At 38.5% G+C, this 21,401-nt stretch overlaps 1 protein-coding gene across 4 annotated transcripts in view; it reads left to right on the top strand.

The window, feature by feature from the left end:
• Positions 1-21,401, top strand: part of LOC137255811 (RNA-binding motif, single-stranded-interacting protein 3-like) — a 324,056-nt gene that overhangs the window by 64,940 nt on the left and 237,715 nt on the right. The window contains exon 1 of one of the 4 annotated variants that reach the window (XM_067793354.1): positions 1,898-2,550. The exons of the other annotated variants lie outside the window; for them this stretch is intronic. Within the exon in view, the coding sequence (XP_067649455.1) occupies positions 2,464-2,550 (87 nt within the window). The 5' untranslated portion in view covers positions 1,898-2,463. Of the gene's footprint in view, positions 1-1,897; positions 2,551-21,401 lie in introns of those variants that run through there. 4 annotated transcript variants of the gene reach the window in all.

The following is a 21,401-nucleotide window of genomic DNA, read 5'->3' on the forward strand; positions in this document are numbered from 1 at the left end:
CTTAACATAGGCTTACGATAGGTCTAAGGCTGTCTTGCACTAGGGTGAATGTTACTACTATGCCTTAACATAAGCTTACGATAGGTCTAAGGCTGTCTTGCACTAGGGTGAACGTTACTACTATGCCTTAACATAAGCTTACGATAGGTCTAAGGCTGTCTTGCACTAGGGTGAATGTTACTACTATGCCTTAACATAGGCTTACGATAGGTCTAAGGCTGTCTTGCACTAGGGTGAACGTTACTACTATGCCTTAACATAGACTAAGGTTGCCTTGCACTAAAGCATCCTGATACCTGTTATATGTGATATAATTGCATTATTTCTTTGATGTAAATGATTGTGATGTGGCTGTGCTTTGTATGAAAATGCTCATGATATGGCTGTGCTTTACATGATAAATACTTGTGATATGGCTGTGCTTTACTTGATAAATGTTTGTGGTGTGGCCATGCTTTATCTCATAAATACTTGTGATATGGCTGTGCTTTACATGATAGATGCTTGTGGTGTGGCCATGCTTTATCTGACAAGTGATTGTAATATGGCTGTGCTTTACATGATAAATGCTTGTGGTGTGGCCATGCTTTATCTCATAAATACTTGTGATATGGCTGTGCTTTACATGATAAATGCTTGTTGTGTGGCCGTGCTTTATCTGACAAGTGATTGTAATATGGCTACACTTTATATTAAAAATACTCATGATATGGCCATGTTGTACCTGATAAATGCTGGTGATATGTCTGTTCTGTGCTCTGAAAACTACTTGTGATATGGTCTTGCTCCAAGGCTGAACTAAATGTTGAACTCATGGATTCATAGTATTTCTATCCTCCAGAGAGTCAAATCCAGTGGACAGTACAGGACTTCTGCCTATTAATGAGTGAGTGAGTGAGTTTAATTTTAGCACTCAGCAATATTCCAGGAAAATAGTGGGGGTCTGTACATAATCGAGTCTTGACCAGACAATCCAGTGATCAACAACATGAGCATCGATCTGCACAGTTGGGAACTGGTGACATGTGTCAACCAAGTCAGCAAGCCTGACCACCCGATCCTGTTAGTCGCCTCTTATGACAAGCATAGTGGCCTTTTATGGCAAGCATGGGTTGCTGAAGGCCTATTCTACCCCGGGACCTTCAGGGGTCTCTGCCTTTTAGAGGAGTATTTATGTTGTTTAGCAATTGTCATTTAAATTATTAATTGTTACTTTTGAGACTTGTGCAAGTCTATGTTGCTGTGATATTGCTGTGATATTGCTGTGATGTCACTACAGTATGACTCTAACAGTGCTTCAGTATTGCTGTGGTAAGACTCGAATTGTTGTGATAGTGTTGGGGCCTGAAACTAGTTCCCTCACTTACTCTTTCCACATGTAAGTCTGTGTTTATACCAGTGAAATTTTGCAAGTGCTGCTGGTTTCCCCAGCAGAATAACTTGACACCGGGAGGTTCAGATGTGCTTATTGCCCTTGTGTTCCCTGTACATGTCTGCTGCAGCCTTGCGGCAGCCTTACCTTCACATCTACTCACATCAGCATCTGCTACCGAAGTGTTTTCTTCATACAATCTGTGGTCATCTTAATCCTGTGTCAATAACAGCCTGTTATAAAGTTCATATCCCCTCTTTATTATTTCCTCTGTTGTTTTTACGAAGTGTTTTTTTGCCTCAATCTATGTACATCTGCTTTACCTATGCAGATTGACAAGCATATTCGCAGTGGTCATAACACTTCCACCTCCCTTGGCTATGACATTCAGTCAGTTGGATGCCAGTTTACTTTCCCTCCTAGGCTCAAGGTAGATTGTAGTGTTCGCGTCTGCCATGGTGCGTCTGCCATTCTGTGTGTGTATGCTTGTGTCTGCTGCCATGCATCAGATAGGGAGGTAGGTTGTGCACATGTTGGAGCTGGCGGTGGGGCGGGCAGTCGGTGCAGAAGTGGGCTTTATCAGTGAAAGGGAGAGTCATGAATCGAGGAACTGGTTGTTGCTGACTGTACAGAGCTGTTGCCTTCAAAGCTTGATGTGTCTTTCTTTCGTCATGATAACTAACCATACATGTTCCTCTCACGTTTGATTTGTCAAACAGCGTGGAGTTGCCTCTCAACCTTTACCTCTATGATTGAGTCAGGGCTGTTACTGTTGCTGCCACAAGCTGTGTAGAATAATGACCATTCCTTTAAGGCACACATCATACCTCAAGTCTGGACAGTTTTAACCCAGAATCCCCTCTCTTGTTCAGATTACCTATCAACACTTCACCTTAATGGCTGGCAAACTTAGAGTGTAGATTTTGTGATTGTATTTTTTCTCAGCCCCATGCTTCATCAGAAGCCTGTGATGAAGGAATGATATTAGTGAGTCATTCAACAAGACGTACTTCCACTATCCTCCTCTCACCACAAGCCACTTCTGGTGTTTTTGTGGTCAACTCTGATATTGGATAACTGGATTATACACCATGGAATACGGATCCACTGCCTATGGTTACCATGACGGTTCTGTGTCCTATCAGATCTGTGCAGATGAAGTTCACGATGTATTATGGGTAAGATTACCATATATGGTGACAGCTATTTTTTTTAATGTACTCTTACTATTTAAATATATGTATTAAGATTAATAGAAGGATGTTTCATTTGCTTGGACTCTTTAAGTAATGTAGTTATGTGTATATTAAATCAGAAACCATATGTATTGATGTTTTATGATTAAGTGCTACATTTGTAACTCAAATACCATATCTTTAAAACTTAAATTTTGTATGTTTTTTATATTTAAAAAGTATTTTCTTGAGTAAATAAAAATATTATACACCAGTAGATACTGCTGGTAACTGTCATAAAATGAACAGGAGCATATGCAAAATATATTTGAGTCATAATATTTATGCTTTTGAGTTTTTAATCTCGGTTTGTCCTTGTTTGCTCTTTCTATGCCTAGGTTTGACACAGTTATATAAACCAACATTGCTGACCTGTAAATATGAATCATGCATTCTGATCATGATGATATATTAGCCCTCAGAGAAGTACTCTGACACAATCGTGACTTGTAATATTTGTACAGTGCAGTTAATTGGTCATCTAGCAGCTGTGTAAAATACTCCTCAGTAGGTAATGGGTGCTGATTTGTTAACAAATGATTTTTGGGGTTGTACTTATCATATGGTGTGTTTTCTTAAATATATACGAGAGCTGAGCCTGAATGAATGATGTCATGTCATGTGACTTGACTAGTTAAACCTGTGTCTCACATGACCGTGAATGGACCTAAAGATAAGTTTTGGTAAGAGTGATCTCCCTTTGTTTACAAGGCTGAAGGTGGACATAACAAAGGAGATAATTTTTGGCCTTACATACCGCAAAATATAAAAGGGAGTTTTAAACATCTTTGATATTTGTTCTTAATCTGACAGAAATGACAAAGCCGTGTTTGAAATCAATTTAAACTTTAAATGTACATTTTTCTGTGCATCTCTGTTCATGTAAATCTTCATCAACTGATGCTTGTCATAAGAAGAAACTGATTGGAGGCTCATTGATACAGTTGATGCACATTATTGTATCGCAACACCGTAGGTCAGTGAATATTATGTCAGTCACTGGATTTTCTGGTCCAGACTCAGTTATTTTCAGACTGGAATATTGCTGAATTAGCTAATGTTTGATTTCACTAACCTTCCAGATAAATTTACTCAATTACTGATGAAATCGGATATATTTGTCTGCAGAAGGAATGCCGTTGGACTTTCTCACAGTTCCTAAACCACATTATTTTCCCTACTGCCAAGCTTTCCGTGTCAATTAATGTATATGAAGCAAGTCTAGATTTCCTTTGGTTATGAATACTCCATCTCCCTGAACTCCTTTTCAAGGTAAAATTCCTAACCAAATTATATACTTTTGGAGACATTAGTCTAGCCTGCTATAGGCGGACAAAATTCAAGAAAAGACTGTGAAATGTGAAGACTGTGGTTTCATATTAAATGGTGGGAGCATGTGGAGGTGTTGCTTTGCCACTTGTTTCAACGATGTCGGTGGCCACTTCAGCATGTTGACTCAGTACTCAGTTCAGGAAGTGTTTACAAGTGACATCCGGCTTGCATGTAGGAAGTTCTAAATTGAGTCATCCTTATTTGTATCTTTGAAATAAAATACTGATCATTATTTTTATTTATCAGTAAATTAAAGAACCAAACATGCCCAGAAACCATCTTACCGTCAGATGAGCCAGACAAGAGATTAGTGATCAGTGCTCACAGTTGTTTACACGACCACTAAACAAGTTCATTTTGTTTAATGAGTTGTTTATGCTGTTGTCAGCAATATTCCTGCAATAACATGGATGTGAAGGACTCGCGACCTCATCATGGAAATTAGTGTTGGGAATCAGAAACTATATCCACTATCGATTATCAGAGGAATGGTTATTGATTATAATTGAAATATTAACACTTTTAACGTTATCACCAATTTTATGTTATTTTCCCTGCCTTTTTTAAAATTAATGTTTATTAAACTAATTCTGTCATGCAGTGAAATGCAAGAAAGACACTGAAGTCATAATTAAACAAGATTAAAGTGGTTATACGATGTGCATAGCTTTGTACTGTTGAATGCATGTTTGTTAGTAATTATTTGTCAAATTCTATTGGTTCTTTACTTCATTCAAACATGTTATAATGGAAAATATGTATTATACAGTCAATTATTAATCCTTCTTTTGAATGATTTTCAATTATTTTCAATCATCAGAACACGACTATTAACTCTGTCTTTGTTGTGGCTAGCTACTGTCTTCCTGCTTAAAGGAGAATACTAAAACTATTTTTGATATATGGAAAAACACATTCTAAAGATCATTTTCTGTATCACAATTTCTCAAAATGTTTGTAAAATTGCAATATAAGCTTCAAAAACGACCTCAGATTTCTGCTTGTTACGGAAACACCTGACAGTTAATGAGCAGAGGCGGTATCACGTGACATGACGTCAAATGTGACTTTTGGTGGTGGCTTCCTCTTTGGTTATATTTGACAATTTGACGGTGACCATGGATTCTGAAGCTATAATATATGTACCCGACGTCATGGTTTACCTGTAAGTTACCTGAGTCTACACCGAGCAGGAGAAACTTCTAGCGAAGATGAAGAAGAAGAATCAATCGGATTGGAGTTTGATTCCATTCAATTCAGTTTATTTCTTCGGTAGTTTGGCCATCTGACCCAAAGTACAATTGATTGTGATGACCTAACATGTGTCGGGAAGAACATATGTACATCTTCATGAAAAGGAAAACACATGTTTCATGACAATTGCGACAGAAGTTAAGGTTTGGGTATTTTTTTTGTAGCAAGGACAGACAGACTTTTATAATTATTTTGTTCCAAGATGGGCATACCTTTCACATACACATAATATGTGGTACTCATCTTTGAGACCTCCTAGATTACAACATACATACGTAGTGCATACGGGAATGCTTTCATTAGTACAATGTTCTCTTCTCAATAAATTAACTTTATACAAATGCAATGCAATACGTAATTTACGGAACGTCATGAATCAAGGTGTTATCACTTAGTGGTGTAAGGTTGTAATAATGATTTGAAAGTCGAGTAATTCCTTACTGAAAGTTGTGGATGTACAAAGAGACTCATGCCAAATCTGGGAATATATATCATGGATTCTTTGCGCAAAAGTGCTGGTAAACATTTGTATTTTTCCTGCACATTGCTCTATCCAAACATATGAAAGACCAGTTGTGAAAAGTAAGTGACGGACATGTGAAACATATGTATGCTTACAATGTTCATCAAGTTTTTTTATAGGAATAGATAACACTGCTGAGGAAGGTGGTGTGATTCCATTCTTAATACTTTTCACCAAAACTTTGTAACACGACATGGTGTAGAAACGTGCACGTATCTACCACACCCACCCAATAGGACATTATTTGATTCACGCTTGCAAACATTTCGAAAGTATTTTAAGTATGTAGTTTGTACCTTTTCTATGCATCCATAATCCCTAGCACCCCCTTTATTCATGAAGTACTAATTGCTGTCTAGCTTTTTAAGCTGTTGACATTTTTTCACATCTTACAATCCATGCAATAGGTACCATTTTATTCTTACGTTCATCGGAATTTGTTTTGTTGTACCAAATCGTCTTGTAAAATACATGGCTTATGAGGTGTTTGTTTATGATAACATTCAAAGCAATAAGCGCATTTTATGCTTGATGGGTAAAGTTGATTGATTCTCATTCTGATAAGAAGGAAATTGTATATTACACCGTGTCAGACTCTGATAAAGAGTACGGCCTCTTTAGGCATATGAGACACAATAGCACAAGGATAAAAGCCATGATGATATCCAAATGGCACACCTGTAATCAACACATAGTATAACAACCATCAGACAGTGGCACAAACAACCGTCAAACACGCAGTTACGCATCTGAAAATATTACCTTATTGCATAACGCTCCTCCATTCCTGTAAAATGCAGAAATAATGGTATCACACAAACACACACAGACAGACACGCACGCACACACGCACGCACGCACACACGTGCACATTGACCCCATCCACATCCTGACCCTTGCCCGTCAACCTCACCCCATTTACCCACCCATACAAAAACAGTCCGACTGCTTTAACAGATGAATTCCATAGATGATGATATTACAGTTCACACACACACAGATGTTTTCATTGTACTTTAATATAGTCTTTGGTGTGACTGTGGAGAGTGCATTCCGATGTCAACCGATCTTGAAAGTAAGCGCTCCGTACTCGGAATGAACTTGCCTAAATCTGTCTTTATACTTGCAAAACAGGTGAAATGGTGGCTCTTTTTATTGTTCGATGATTCCATGCATCCCCAGGTAACTGAATAAATCATCGTACCATTACGTCAGAGACAATACGACTTGTATTACTGGAGTGCTTGGTCTTTAAATGCTAGTCACATTTGATGTCACGAGCGGAAAGGTCACGTGACTTCCAGTAGAATATGCATAACAGCTGAAGCTGAGATAACAGAAACTTTTTGTGATGAAGACGTAAATATGCATAATTTGTAAATGGAAGTTTGGGTTTCTGATGACTTTGTCTTTCACACAGAAAATTATTGAAATTCTCTCGTATTCTCCTTAAACATGTTTTAGCATGATGAGAACACAGCCTTAAGTTATCCAAACTTGACCCCAAGTAACTTGTGGATGTAGCAGCAGTAGTAGCAGCAGCAGTAGCAGCAGTAGCAGCAGTAGTAGCAGCAGCAGCAGTAGCAGCAGTAGTAGCAGCAGCAGTAGCAGCAGTAGTAGCAGCAGCAGCAGTAGTAGCAGCAGCAGCAGCAGTAGTAGCAGCAGCAGTAGCAGCAGTAGTAGCAGCAGCAGCAGCAGCAGTAGTAGCAGCAGCAGTAGCAGCAGTAGTAGCAGCAGCAGCAGCAGTAGTAGCAGCAGCAGCAGTAGTAGCAGCAGCAGCAGCAGCAGCAGTAGTAGCAGCAGTAGTAGCAGCAGCAGTACTTTTTATTAGCAATATCAATAATACAACTAATGATGAACAGATGATGAAATTTTCAGCTCCTTTGTTCTTTTTAAGGTATGAATTGGAACAACAGTTAACTGACTTGTACAATTGCCTTGTTTAAGCGTAACCTTTCATTCAGAATAAAATAGATGCAAATTGCTTGCCAAGAATGTCAGTGCACTATTCTGAAGCTTTGGCTTCTGAGGGCTGACATGTTGGTTTGTCCTGCTTGATATGGGCATTAATCACCTCGCTGACATTCACAGCACAGGATCCCTACATGATAGCCATGTTTAAATGGGACACACTAAATTTAGAAGTAGTCGGTAATTTGACTGAAAAAATGTTGGAAAGGCTTGTAATTTTTTTAATTTTATTTTTAGAATTAAATTTGAATAAGCAGGGGCTGTAGTGGAAGAAATGTATACTTGCCCTTGTATTTGGATTAATTTAATACTTCCTAAACATTCATCTGTGCTAAGCATTTAAATATATTCAGGTCTAAGGCTACAAGCGTGTACATTTAGAAAGTTACTTTTTTCATTAAGTGCTTGTTCTTATCCTTCCTCTCACATGTTTCATTTGTAACTGTAGACATGTAGGAAATTAAATTCTCAAAAGTTAATTTGTTAAAATGTAGGCTAAAGGGGCACCTGCTATGAAGGGAGTCAGCAATGTTCCAGCTATGACCCAAACAGATCAGTGGTTGATACTGCAAGCATAGCCCAATGGCTGTTTGGTCATGATTTCATAGTCTTGTCTTGTCTGACCAATGTGTTCAACTTTATACCCATTTTCAACAAGCCACAGAAAATAATGACGCATAACTGACATAGATGCATATACATATATAAGATAAGGATGGGGGAAGGTGGTCATGTTTTTAGGCAGAATGATTCATTGTCAAGTGAGCGTCATATCTAATCAGGGTAAATAACCGCTTGGTGTACCCAGTCAGAACACACCAATCAGTGAGAGAGATTCTGTGCTATAGAAGTGATGATAACAAAATAAAGGCATGGTCACAAATTGGTTCAGGGTATATGTATTTAGTATCAGAATGTAAGGAAGTGTATTGAAATAGTACCGTATATCATATATACGTTGGTTAAATCTTTTACTACATTTTTATAACAATGGTGTGACTGTGAGTTGTGAAGTGTAAGTACTTTAAAGCCATTGTTCAAGTTTACAAAAATATATTTTGTTTTGTCTCTTTTCATACTTGAATAGTGGTCTGAACTGAATAAAGTATATGAAATTGAAACACTTAAAATATGATCATTTGTCCTACAAATTATAAACGTGCTAGTATATCATGTGCTTAGATTACACAATAGACACAAAGGACTAGAATATTATCTTTCATCCCACTTGATGAAAAAATGACGAAAGTAATAGAAATTATGCACTAAATAGATTTAATAAGTTAAAGAGAAGCCAGAACAAATAGAAGTTGAAACATTTAAATTTATCATTTGTCTCACTTGATGAAAAATCCAAAACATATCATAAATTTCAAAAGGCAACATTTCAGTATTTCCTTTAAAGTTTAAAATGTTGAACTGAATAAGTGAGTGTTAAGATCTTGTCATGAAACATAGCTGATGGACAGAGAGGCCAACCGATTCATACATCCTCTGTCAAGCTTTCTACCTCTATGAGGCTTGAGTTCCAGTATATGAGTACCAGGTAGCATGTTCTTGAAGGACCTCCACCTTCATCAGCGGACCTGTCTCCTTTCATCTCCTTATCACAGCGATAAAGTTTCTCACAATGAGTACTTTCACCGTGTAACTGTTTTGGCTAAGAAGGTTCCAACTTGATACATTTTTATCTCACTATTTTCACCTCAAACAATGGCCAGACTGGCTGACTGAGTACACAACAGAATTCTATTCCACAATTTCCCCCAGTAGTAATACCTCCGCTCTCATATCCATCACTCGGTTTCCTACTTTCCTGACTACCTCCTTGGTCCAGTGGATAGAGTGTCAGCCTGCATAGTGGAAGGTCAGTGGTTTGAACCTGAACCACAACAAACCAAAGGTGTTAAATGAGTGAGTGAGTTTAGTTTTATGCTGCACTCAGCAATAATCCAGCCATATGGAAACAGTTTGTAGATAATCGAGTCTGGACCAGAGAATAGGGTGTGTAGTGGTTTGAGCATTTGCTGATCACAGCAAAATAGTTTGATTTCCCTCATGGGCATAATGTGTGAAGCCCTTTCCTGGTGTCCTCTGCCATGATATTGCTAGGATATTACTAAAAGCAGCTGGTTGAAAATATGGATGACTTGCCATCTTGTTTATTGTTGGGCATATTCTACATGAAACACTAGTTTATGAAAATCCATATTTCAAAGATTTGGAAAGCTGTTCTACAATTAACACAACATTATTGATATCACCACCACTGGCTTCAAACAAACCGCACAGACATAAATAACTTTTGCCAAGGATGAAGTGAGTCTACCTGCTACAGTGACCTATGTACCTACAAGGGCACCTGTTGGACGGCTCCACCCTGCATGAAGGTCTGAAAGGGCACCTGTTGGTCTGGTGTGCTCCTTTGATACAAGGTACTCACATGTGTTGTATATTGTGGTGATTCATGCTGGCCTACTGGTTGGTCTTTAGTGTCAGTGTATATCAATGTGAATATACACTCCTGTTGGGACAGTTACTCTGTAATGGCAAGTTGCTTGCCAAGTTGAACAGCCTTCATAGGGTATCAATATTCAAATTCACCTGCTTCCTCTATATGTGAGCTTCTGTTTTCCCGATTCTAGTAGCAAAACCATTCTTATGTTACCCTGACCAAAGAAAACCCAACTGAAATATGTTTATACCGTTATAAACGTTAAATAGATAGATAAGTTAAGCTTCCCATCATCAAGGCTTTTACACTTTTGAGAGAGAAAGTTAGATTTTATGCTGCTTTTAGCAATATTCCAGCAATATCAGAGCAGGGGACACCAGAAATGGGCTTCACACACTGAATTGAACCCCAGTCTTCTGCGTGACGAGTAAATGCTGTAACCATAAGACTAACCCTCCAGCCGTTTATACTTTTGATGTTAAATATCTAGTAGTATTGTCTTTGTCACTTTACCCACTCACAACATCACCGAGGGGTAATTCTCGGACAACAATTGAAATTTGTGAAAGTTGTGGAATTATCTACAAGGTGCATTCATTGGATTGGATCTCACTGGGATTGGATTTGACTGGAGCATGAAATGGGCAGCTGTTGACAATGGGATTGGATCTGTCCAGAGTATAACAAGGATATAAAATGCAAATATATTGGATAACTGTCGACAGTGGAATTGGATCTGACATGAGTATAAACTTGATAACTGTCGACAGTGGAATTGGATCTGACTGGAGTATAAACTTGATAACTGTTGACAGTGGAATTGGATCTGACTGGAGTATAAACTTAATAACTGTTGACAGTGGAATTGGATCTGACTGGTGTATAAACTTAATAACTGCTGACAGTGGAATTGGATCTGACTGGTGTATAAACTTAATAACTGCTGACAGTGGAATTGGATCTGACTGGTGTATAAACTTGATAACTGTCGACAGTGGAATTGGATCTGTCTGGAGTGTAAATGGGATACTTGATGACAATGAATTGGATCTGAATTATAAATTGGATAACTGTTGACAATAGAATTGGATGACTAGAGTATAATTTGGATAAATGTTGATGGTGGAATTTGATATGACTGGGCTATAACTTGAATAAATGTTGACAGTGAATGGAATTAGATGCCGTCAGCAGAATCTATTTGAAAAACAGCGCCAATGGAATCTACACCCCTTTGTCTACAGACAAGGAAGAGCATATCAGAAGCACAATAACAGTGTTGTGATGTGAGCCACCACCTCCTCCTTACCTGTGGCATGTAGTCGACTATTTCTGTATATCTCATGTGTTTAGATTGTAATGAAGGCACCCCTGTGTCATTCTATGAATTCAGGGGAATGTTCTTCGTCCTGCAAGATAATACTGTCAGCATTCTGTACTCCTGTAGAATGTAGGTAGAAACTTGAAAACAGGATGTACTGCTGGTGTTCCAGAACCATTCTGTTTGAGTGGTCGTTGAATAGCTTGATGATTGGATGATAGAAAGGGATGCTTTTTTGGTCACCTCTTCAAAACCAAATACTTTTGTCAAGGAGATGATCTAGAAAGAATATTTTCTAGCACATTTATTTATTCAGGACATTATGACGCAATTTAATTTCGGACTGTCCTAGCCGTGTCATGGCTGCTTGTAAATGGACAGTCAGACATGAACATCCAACATTGTTTTTGTAAAATCAGTGTAAATCTATGTACAATGTATAATACAGGAGATTACAAATAGTTGGAGTTAAAAAGGAAGAAAGGATCTAGGAGAAAGCTATGGAATCAGTTTTAGTGAAACATATGGATGAATGTTATCTAAAAATGTTTGGCGTTTTTTTGAAAAGTTAACATGAAACATTGTCCAGAGAGCATGTGGAAAGATACATTCAGTATATATATAAGACACCAGATACTAGGTTATGCATATCATCATATTATGTGTTTTAGATGTCGTACATTTCAAATAACTTCTCTGAGTGGCATATTTAGAAGGAGACTAATCAGATAAAGAGAAACTCTATGGATGATGAATACATCTGTAAAGTTTCTACTTATCTACTTTGCAGATGGCAATATTTACTGAGTCAGTAAGAAGGTGTGTAGCACAATAAAGACTAATTCTCTAATAATAACTTTAATATTATTATAATATTGTTGTAGGATATTTATATATTATTATAGGATATGTATCCATGCAACTATTGTTTGCTCATGGCGTTGGTATTTGTTTCCCTCAATCATTGGATGTTTGTCTCAGCATCACATTGTATTATCAATTTCAACTCCCTGGGGAGTTTACAACTCTTACTGCCACTAGGTGCACCAAATTTTATTGTGGCTCTGTCATCCTAATGAGGTACCCAATTCACACTTGGGTGGACTTGGACACTTAGTCACAGTACAAGTTTACTGCATGTTGCTGTTCCTGCAACTAGGTGTATGCATCTATTCTTGTGGCCACCATTTGGTCATATACCAATGGATTCGTGGGTTCTTTTAAGTGCACAGGGTTGTGTACTGTAGGGGTTGTGACAACATGGAAAAAGTCTGCACACAAAGCTGACTCGAAAGTTTTTACACTCGGTCACAGGTGGGCTCGATCCCGACACCTCAGCCTCACTGGATCACTAGCCTGGCACTTTATCCAGCTAGATCCCGACACCTCAGCCTCGCTGGATCACTAGCCTGGCGCTTTATCCAGCTAGATCCCGACACCTCAGCCTCGCTGGATCACTAGCCTGGCACTTTATCCAGCTAGATCCCGACACCTCAGCCTCGCTGGATCACTAGCCTGGCGCTTTATCCAGCTAGATCCCGACACCTCAGCCTCGCTGGATCACTAGCCTGGCACTTTATCCAGCTAGATCCCGACACCTCAGCCTCGCTGGATCACTAGCCTGGCACTTTATCCAGCTAGATCCCGACACCTCAGCCTCGCTGGATCACTAGCCTGGCGCTCGCTGGATCACTAGCCTGGCGCTTTATCCAGCTAGATCCCGACACCTCAGCCTCGCTGGATCACTAGCCTGGCACTTTATCCAGCTAGATCCCGACACCTCAGCCTCGCTGGATCACTAGCCTGGCACTTTATCCAGCTAGATCCCGACACCTCAGCCTCGCTGGATCACTAGCCTGGCGCTTTATCCAGCTAGATCCCGACACCTCAGCCTCGCTGGATCACTAGCCTGGCACTTTATCCAGCTAGATCCCGACACCTCAGCCTCGCTGGATCACTAGCCTGGCGCTTTATCCAGCTCTCCCACAGGGCCCACTTGTTTCTAAGCTAAGTTTATCTTTGATAAATTAAATGAAAAATATTTGAAAATTCATACAGTGAGCAAGCAAATGGTGAATGTTTTTTCAGCTATATTAATGCTGATGTTTATTAACAACATTACAGTTGAAATTTCAACTAATCAACATGTTTTTTTTAAAGTGTTTGAAAACCCATAACAGTATACTAACAGTAGTCTGAAAATAACATATTTGACAGAAAAAGTTCATAGTAAAAAAAAATAAAATGTCATGAGACCTGAGACTTTCCTCATTTTCAGGGATCCTGAAGCTGTTGAAATCTAGACTTGTCACATATTCTAGACTTGCCTGAGCTCTCTTGGATATATGTATTTCAGGGTATGTATGGCAGATTGGCATACCACTAGCATACCAAACTAGAACACATGAGGCGACACATCCATGTGATATCCAGTTGAAATAAAATCTGGATGATCTGAAACATTCCTGTTGGAAGTATTGCTTTAATTTCTCAGTTCAGTTTTTTTTAAATGTTCAGTACTACAATTTGTTATTACCTGTCATCTCACCTATCTCCGTCCTCGAACTCTTATCAACATTCATCAAGAAATAAACTAAAAACCTATCTACGTTTTTGGCAAAAATGGAACCTTCCCTCCCCAAAATTCATTAAAAAATGTATTTTTTCAAAGATGGAACTGTTTTGTAGAGACTCTTCAGGTGCTGAAACAAAGATGTCAGCTTATCTCATGCTTTTCTGAAATGTAAGTCTTGACATATGTACTGACATAATTACTGGTGAATAGTTGTGCTGGTTTTTGCTTTCATTGTTAGCGTGAAATAGGTTTGATTGTTGTGATAGCAGCTGTCATAGATGATTACAACAATACAAGCCATAGTTGTTCTCATTATAGCTGAACTGATGAAAGCCGTGACATCCTGGGCATTGAGTTGTTTTGGTGTCTGTGATTGAGTGTTTGTACGAGGAGTAGGATGGATTGATGTTTGATAATCAGTCTTGTTAGTGTGTGTGCTTGTTGTTTTACATATGCTACTATTCCAGCTGTATCGTGGGAGCTTGTCAAAAATGGACAGTTGGACAATCCAGTAACTGACATTCTGAACATCAGATGTTTTTGTAAAATTAGTGTCCTTTGTCAAACTGTGATATTATGTGTAACTCGTCAAGGTGTGTAAGATATATGTATGGGGTTACAAAATCTCATCCGGGAATCAAAACCAGCTTCATTATGGAACAGGACCAAAGTCTTAGAAACTCTCAGGAGTCAAGCTGCTAAACTGACTGTCACCCATCCAAGCACTGTCAACGACTAAGGGGGATTAACTTGAACCGATTGTGATCTGAGAGCTCTGCCCAGGACCATGCGTCACCACAATTGGATCATGACTGGAAACGTGAAAATCTTTGTGTGACCTGGTTAACAAGAGCCAGCCAGCTGATTTCTTGCATAACTGATTTAGGGGTCATTCTTATAGTTTAATGAACTTCCTCGTTGGTGCAGTGTCTGCTTGGACATAGGAAGGCTGATGGTTCAATCCTCAGCACACCATTCCATAAGATGATACTGTGCCTTCACCTTGGCATCAAAGAGAGCAAGTTTGATTGGTTGGCTTTTAGTCAGTATAATGTGTTTAAATTATCTGTTCAAAACAGTGGCATGATGTGAAAAATGGTATTAGTCCTGTCTACTTTAAAGGGTCCTCCCCACCCTACCATCACTTAACACACATTTGTTGAACATGACAGTAAATTGCTTTTTACCCCACCACCCCTGACAATATTATGCAATCAGGTCTAACACTTCGCTTCCTAATCAGCTGTTAGGTTAACTGTTGGTAGATAACATGTTGTGGTACCATTGGTAGATAACAGGTTGGATTACTGCCGAACTTCATGGGACAGATGTACATGTAACATTTATCAGATGGGTCCTGAGTTTGAACCATGTGATACACTATGCATCATGTGATTATTATACATCATGTGATACATTATATATCATGCAGTATATTGTGTATTATGTATTATATTGCTTAATGACAATAACAATATGACTCTATTTACACACTCTGCGTCACTATTGTCAGCTATTCCTTTTGACTATGTACATATATTTTCTGACTATATGTTGGACTACAAAGCTTCAATCAACTTAAGTATATGGATGATCAGATTGTTATATATGTTTATTGAGTAAATTTAGAGAATTTTCTGGAATTCATCCCTCTTGTGCTCTTTGATATTGTGTTTCAAGGCATGTTCTGGCCCTATCATCTTGTAAAATAAGATGAAATCCAGAAAATTCTCTGTGTTCATCCAATGGCATCTTCTGAAATGCTAATGAAGTGTTTATCTAATAGTTTCCTCCAGTTGTTTCAGTGATGATTCTCAGTGTTTGAATGACATACTTTCAACAAGCTGTAGCTGTCGGAGAATGTCAGCCACTTCAGGAATGATTACAGGCCATCCGTCTTGCACAGCCGAAGGGGTCATGTTTCAAACGCTGGCGTAAATAATGATCAAGGATGGCCAAATTCTGAATAATGTCTCTTGACCTGTTATAATTGTCTGATGTGTATGTGAATGTTCAGATGGTAGTAACTGAAGTATTACTTGTGGTTGTTGTTTTAGAATGGTCCAGTTAACACGATCAACAAAAAGTCCGACTGTTATGCCAAGCAAGTTCTGTTTGTCTTTCAGCTGATATTAATCATGAACATGTCGGTTGTGGATAGTGGTGTTCCGATGATTGAAAATAATAGAAAATAAAAAACAACCGAAGAGGGATTAAGAATGATGATTGATTGGAAAAAAAAAAATTTTTCCTTTCATCAGTATTTTGTTATTTCAGAATAAAACACTTGAATGAAGTAAACTAACAAATAAATTTATGAATATTCACAAAAAACATACGTTGAAAAACATAAAGCTATGCTGTTTGAAAGTTGTAGCCACTTTTATTGTATAATTACAACTCCAGTGTCTTTCTTGCACAACAGCGTTTTTTTGTAAAAACAATAATTAGAAAAAGATAATGGAGGAAAACCCTTAAAATATGTGATTGAATTAAAAGTATGCATATTTTGATATAATTTACGATCGTTCACGACAAGTCCTCCGATAATTGATAATAGATTTGTTTTGCGATTCCCAGCGCTATTTGTGGGGATATTACCCAGACCAACTTTTGTGTGTCAAGTGACGACTGACTCATTTGTAGTTTTGTCAGTAGTGATGCATGGATTGTGACCATGAAGTTTCAGAGATGGTATTACCACAGCTTAATGAGGCCTCCAACAGTACAAACATTGCAGTCAGCCTCTGTTAACTCACTTGTGCTGCAGCCTCCCAATTTGCGTTCCAGGTGAACGGCTCACACTGAGGAGGTCACACATGGCTGTTTACCTTGTATAGGGGGCAGGTCGATCTGTATATCATGGGTTTGGATCTGATGTATGCAGTGGTATTTAGATCTGTTCTTTCAGTTATAGAGGCGGTGAGGTAGCCAAGTGGTTATAGTGTTCACTTGTCAAGCCAGACACGCCAGGTTAAATTTCCCACACGGGTACAATGTGTGAAGCCCATTTCTGGCACTCACTCACTCACTCACTCACTCACTCACTCACTCACTCACTCACTCACTCACTCACTCACTCACTCACTCTTTTGTGGTTGCTGTATAATGTTTAGTCTAGTTACGTCCTAACAGTGAATGTCTGTGTCCTCAGTCATATGAACTTGTTTGGCTTTGTAAGATTTGATGTAGAGTATACATTGTTTTGAAAAGCATTAACCCAGATTTCACTACTCATGTGTCCAAATATAGACAGGTGCTTGGTTTAAAGGTTCATAGTGAGTGAGTGAGTGAGTGAGTGAGTGAGTTTGACTTTACACTGCTTTTAGCAATAGTCTAGCAATATCAGTGGCCAGGTTTATAGTGACTAAGTTACTTGCTAGTCGCTTTCTTTCAAGTAGTGTGATGAATAATAATCTCTCTTGAATCGCTATTTTGCCATACAGAGCGTGGAGCATATTATTAGGATACCACAGGGTAGGGGTGGTCATTAGGGAGAGGTTTTAGATGACACAATATAGTCATTACACAGATATTGATTCCATAATTGCACGTGGGCTTGAAATACTACATTTTTGTTATGAAGGATCCTTTGTGTTGTCAAGTGACACCTGACACCAAGAACTGATAGGGGAATACGGTACACATGTGAATATGTGTTATCTTACCATCCTGTTAAATATCTCACTTTCATTGATCAGTGATGGTTTTACAAGATTCCGTGTCACCCCTCCCAGGAGGGTGACAACTGAAAATAATATGCCATGGTAAGCACTAAACTCTCCATTGATAAGCTGTATTGCTGACAGTCATATGACATCATAACATGACGCAAGCAGTGCTTGGAGTTTGAAAACTGTTCAGTTTGCTGTTTTTGATTTCTCTATGAACACATTTATTATACTGACTTTTATTGCTGTATTTACACTATTTCATACATTGCACAATTTCCATAGTTAAACTTATAGCAGCTTCGAGCTTGTCAGGGTATGTTTCACTGATATGAAAAAAATCCATATGAGACGCCATATTGTTAACATGTCATATAGTCCGTTGCTAGCTCACTGATTTTCAAAATAAAATATAATAATATTTTATTCACTTGACGTGGCTGTAAGATAAATATGTTGTAAACCTCTTCCTTGTGTAATACAGTCTTGAGGCTCAAGTAACACTACTACAAAGGTGCATACGTCAGACTGTATTACCCTCAAAAGGAAATACACTTATTCTGTATATCAGGACAGCCAAGAAATAATTGAATAAACCAGTGAATAAATGTGTTAGTTTAGTTTTGCACCACTTTTATCAGTATTCCAGCAATATCAGGGTGGGGGAACACCTGAAATGGGCTTCACACCAAGTGGGGAATCGAACCTATTTCTTTGGAGTGACAAACACTTAACCACTAGGCTACGCCACCACCCCCATAAACATGTGATTGATAATATGAACAACACCCCACAGTATGGGCAATATGACATGCTGCTAATCAGTCTAATCACTGTCCATCCAATCTGTATTACGTTGTAATCAAGCAAACGTGGAAGACATATTGCAACCTCAATAAATTTCAGGAGTAATAACAAAAATTTTTTCAACAATTTACGTGGAAGGAAGCGAGATCTGGCCTTGTTATGTTTGTCATGATGGGGCCACATGGTGCACCTGCAGCATGGTCAGCTAGTGTTTATGTCAGGTGGCTGCACTCATCAGGAAGTCAGATCTGGCTGACACCTGTCAGCTTGTTAGGCTGAAGGTTACCTGTGGCAGCGACTGTGACAGTGGATGGGTGTAGTTTTCATATGTATCACCACATTCAGGGATTTACCTAAGTCCTGCATTTGGGGGTTCCCGGTACTCATGCTTTTAATTTTCAGGGATCATGGATAACAAATTTTAGTCTCAGGCTCTTAAATTTTAATATTGATGCTGTTATTGTATTGTGTCTTATCATCATCACATTGTTACAAATTAAACTGCATTACCCATCTGGAAGCAAACTCAGCGATAACCCTCAGTTTTTACAAAAGTATTTGGGCTTTATCAGCATTCATTTGGATGCATCATAGTATCTTTTGTTGCATCCTTTGTCAATTTGTGTGTGTATAGGATGCAGGATTTGCATCCTGTATATCCCTGCACATTAAAATATTCACCCATATTTATGTACTGATGACACTGTGAATACAATCCAATTTCCGCAATGTCAGACAAGTCCATTTTATGAACAGTTCAAGGTTTGTATATTTCCTGTATATTTCCATACATCAAAAGAATTAAAAATGTGTATCTATCTTGTATTCTCTAAAATACTGCTCTCTACAATATGGCGTCATCGAGGTCAAATCTCCAGAAATTGGATCATGATGGAACATGATGGAACAGTGTTTTATAGTGAAATGCCTCATTCTGCATTATTCTTCTCCATTCAACTATTGCATAGTTATATAGAGATGAGTTTGAGGTGAATATGGAAAATATCCCAATGAAATATTTTTAGACACTATGATTTACATCCTCGATATCTCCAGGGTATATGTTCCAATAAATCTCCACTACACCCTGGACGCATCTACGGCTCTGTCCGATAAATTTATTACCTCCCTTTGCTGGCTCCGCCTTCTCACAGTAGCCAATCAGCTTGGCCGCTGTTATAACCGAGCTTGCCAGTGTCAACAAAGGAAGTGGTCGCAGCTACAAAGGTTTGCTCACAGTGCGACTCAGATTTTAGGGAACTCACACAAACAAAGTGACAGGTCCGAAACTTTAAAACAACATATGCAAGAACTCCTTCTACCTCTTCCAGAGAACCTCTGCATGGTTTCTGTTGCCAAGTATAATCGGTTAGATAATTAAAAAAACGAAAGTGAGTTGTGATTGGTTCGTTCAACTTCCCAGCGTAGACACCTGATTGGATCAAAAGACAATCAAGGGAGGTCATGAATTTATCTGGCAGAGCAGTAGATGCATCCAGGGTATAGTGGAGACTTATCGGAACGTATACCCTGGAGATATCGAGGGTGTGTGATTTATTCACCAGAAATCTCTTTCCAACTCCATATAGAGAATTTTCACCCGTTCCATGTAATGTAGTTTACCACATTAGAAACATTCAAAATTTAGATGAAAACCTTCTTTTTCTCAAAATCTGTTTTCTTAATCAATCTTTTTGTCATCAATTTCAATGTATACTTATATTACTATTCTTTTGTGTGTATTTTGTGTATGCTTTTATGAAGCACCATAGGCATGTATCAGTGGGTGGATTCAGAAATCCAGACTAATATATTGTCTTGTTTAACAGAGTATCTTGATGATTAACACAAACAGTATAATACAAAGTCAAAGAGAAATAAAAAGGTCAATTTTCATGTCAATTCGAAAAATAAGATTAAAATAACAGAACACTTCAATAATACCTTAATTCACAACTATAGGACTTGATATGAAGAAATAGAGAAAAGATTGAACTGACTTTATGTTTGAATGTATGGATGACAATATATAAATGCATAAAGCCTTGAGATGCTAGCAAAATGGAACATTTCTATAATGGAAAGCCATCTTGGAACATCTTCACAGGCACAGCATGTTTCCCCCTTCAAGACTTCCCAGTCATGGCTGTCCTATTAATCTAGTTTCACCACCCCCAAATGTCTGTCTGTGCGTTAGCCATGCGGCCTCCATCAGTGACACTACCACCTTCACCACCTACACCGAATCCCATACTGATGAGGATGCCATTTCTCCTGGTACTGAACAACCAAACAGAAGCGGTGTTCCGCTGGGCCCAGTCCGACAATAAACATTAGTTGTAAGCCTACTGTGATCTGATGATAGATTCAGCTTCCTGCCAGCAGAAGTGTTCCTGTTGTTGGTTTTGTCCGAAGATGATATTGCTGAAGACGTGTAAATAAGAAAACAACTGGCTCGTTAATGATAAGAAAATTTAATTTTGGCTGCAGAATTAATGTGATTGATATGTTGTGTTAGCAATGTGGTGAATAGAAATTCGTAAAACTTCTCCACAGTGTGATTGTAACACTAAGATGTCCATAAGTCCCTACATTAACATAGATGTATGATAGTTGTACAGTTACAGTTCCTGAAACGTGGTCTGTCTCACTGTCCCTAAACCACATTATTTGCCCTAATGTCTAGTCCTCCCTGCAATGCTAAACCCCAAAATGAAGCAAGTCTAAGTTCTCTCAGGTTCAGTATCTCCCAACTCACGGGCTCCATTTCAATTTAAATGGGTTTATTAGTAAAACTGTTCATAGACTAAGCATTAGTTTGTGAAACATGTAAAGATTCTTGCTGTCTGGTGGGGTTGAAACATGTAAAGATTCTTGCTGTCTGG

This window comes from Haliotis asinina, chromosome 11 (genome assembly GCF_037392515.1).
Source record: "Haliotis asinina isolate JCU_RB_2024 chromosome 11, JCU_Hal_asi_v2, whole genome shotgun sequence".
NCBI lineage: Eukaryota > Metazoa > Mollusca > Gastropoda > Lepetellida > Haliotidae > Haliotis > Haliotis asinina.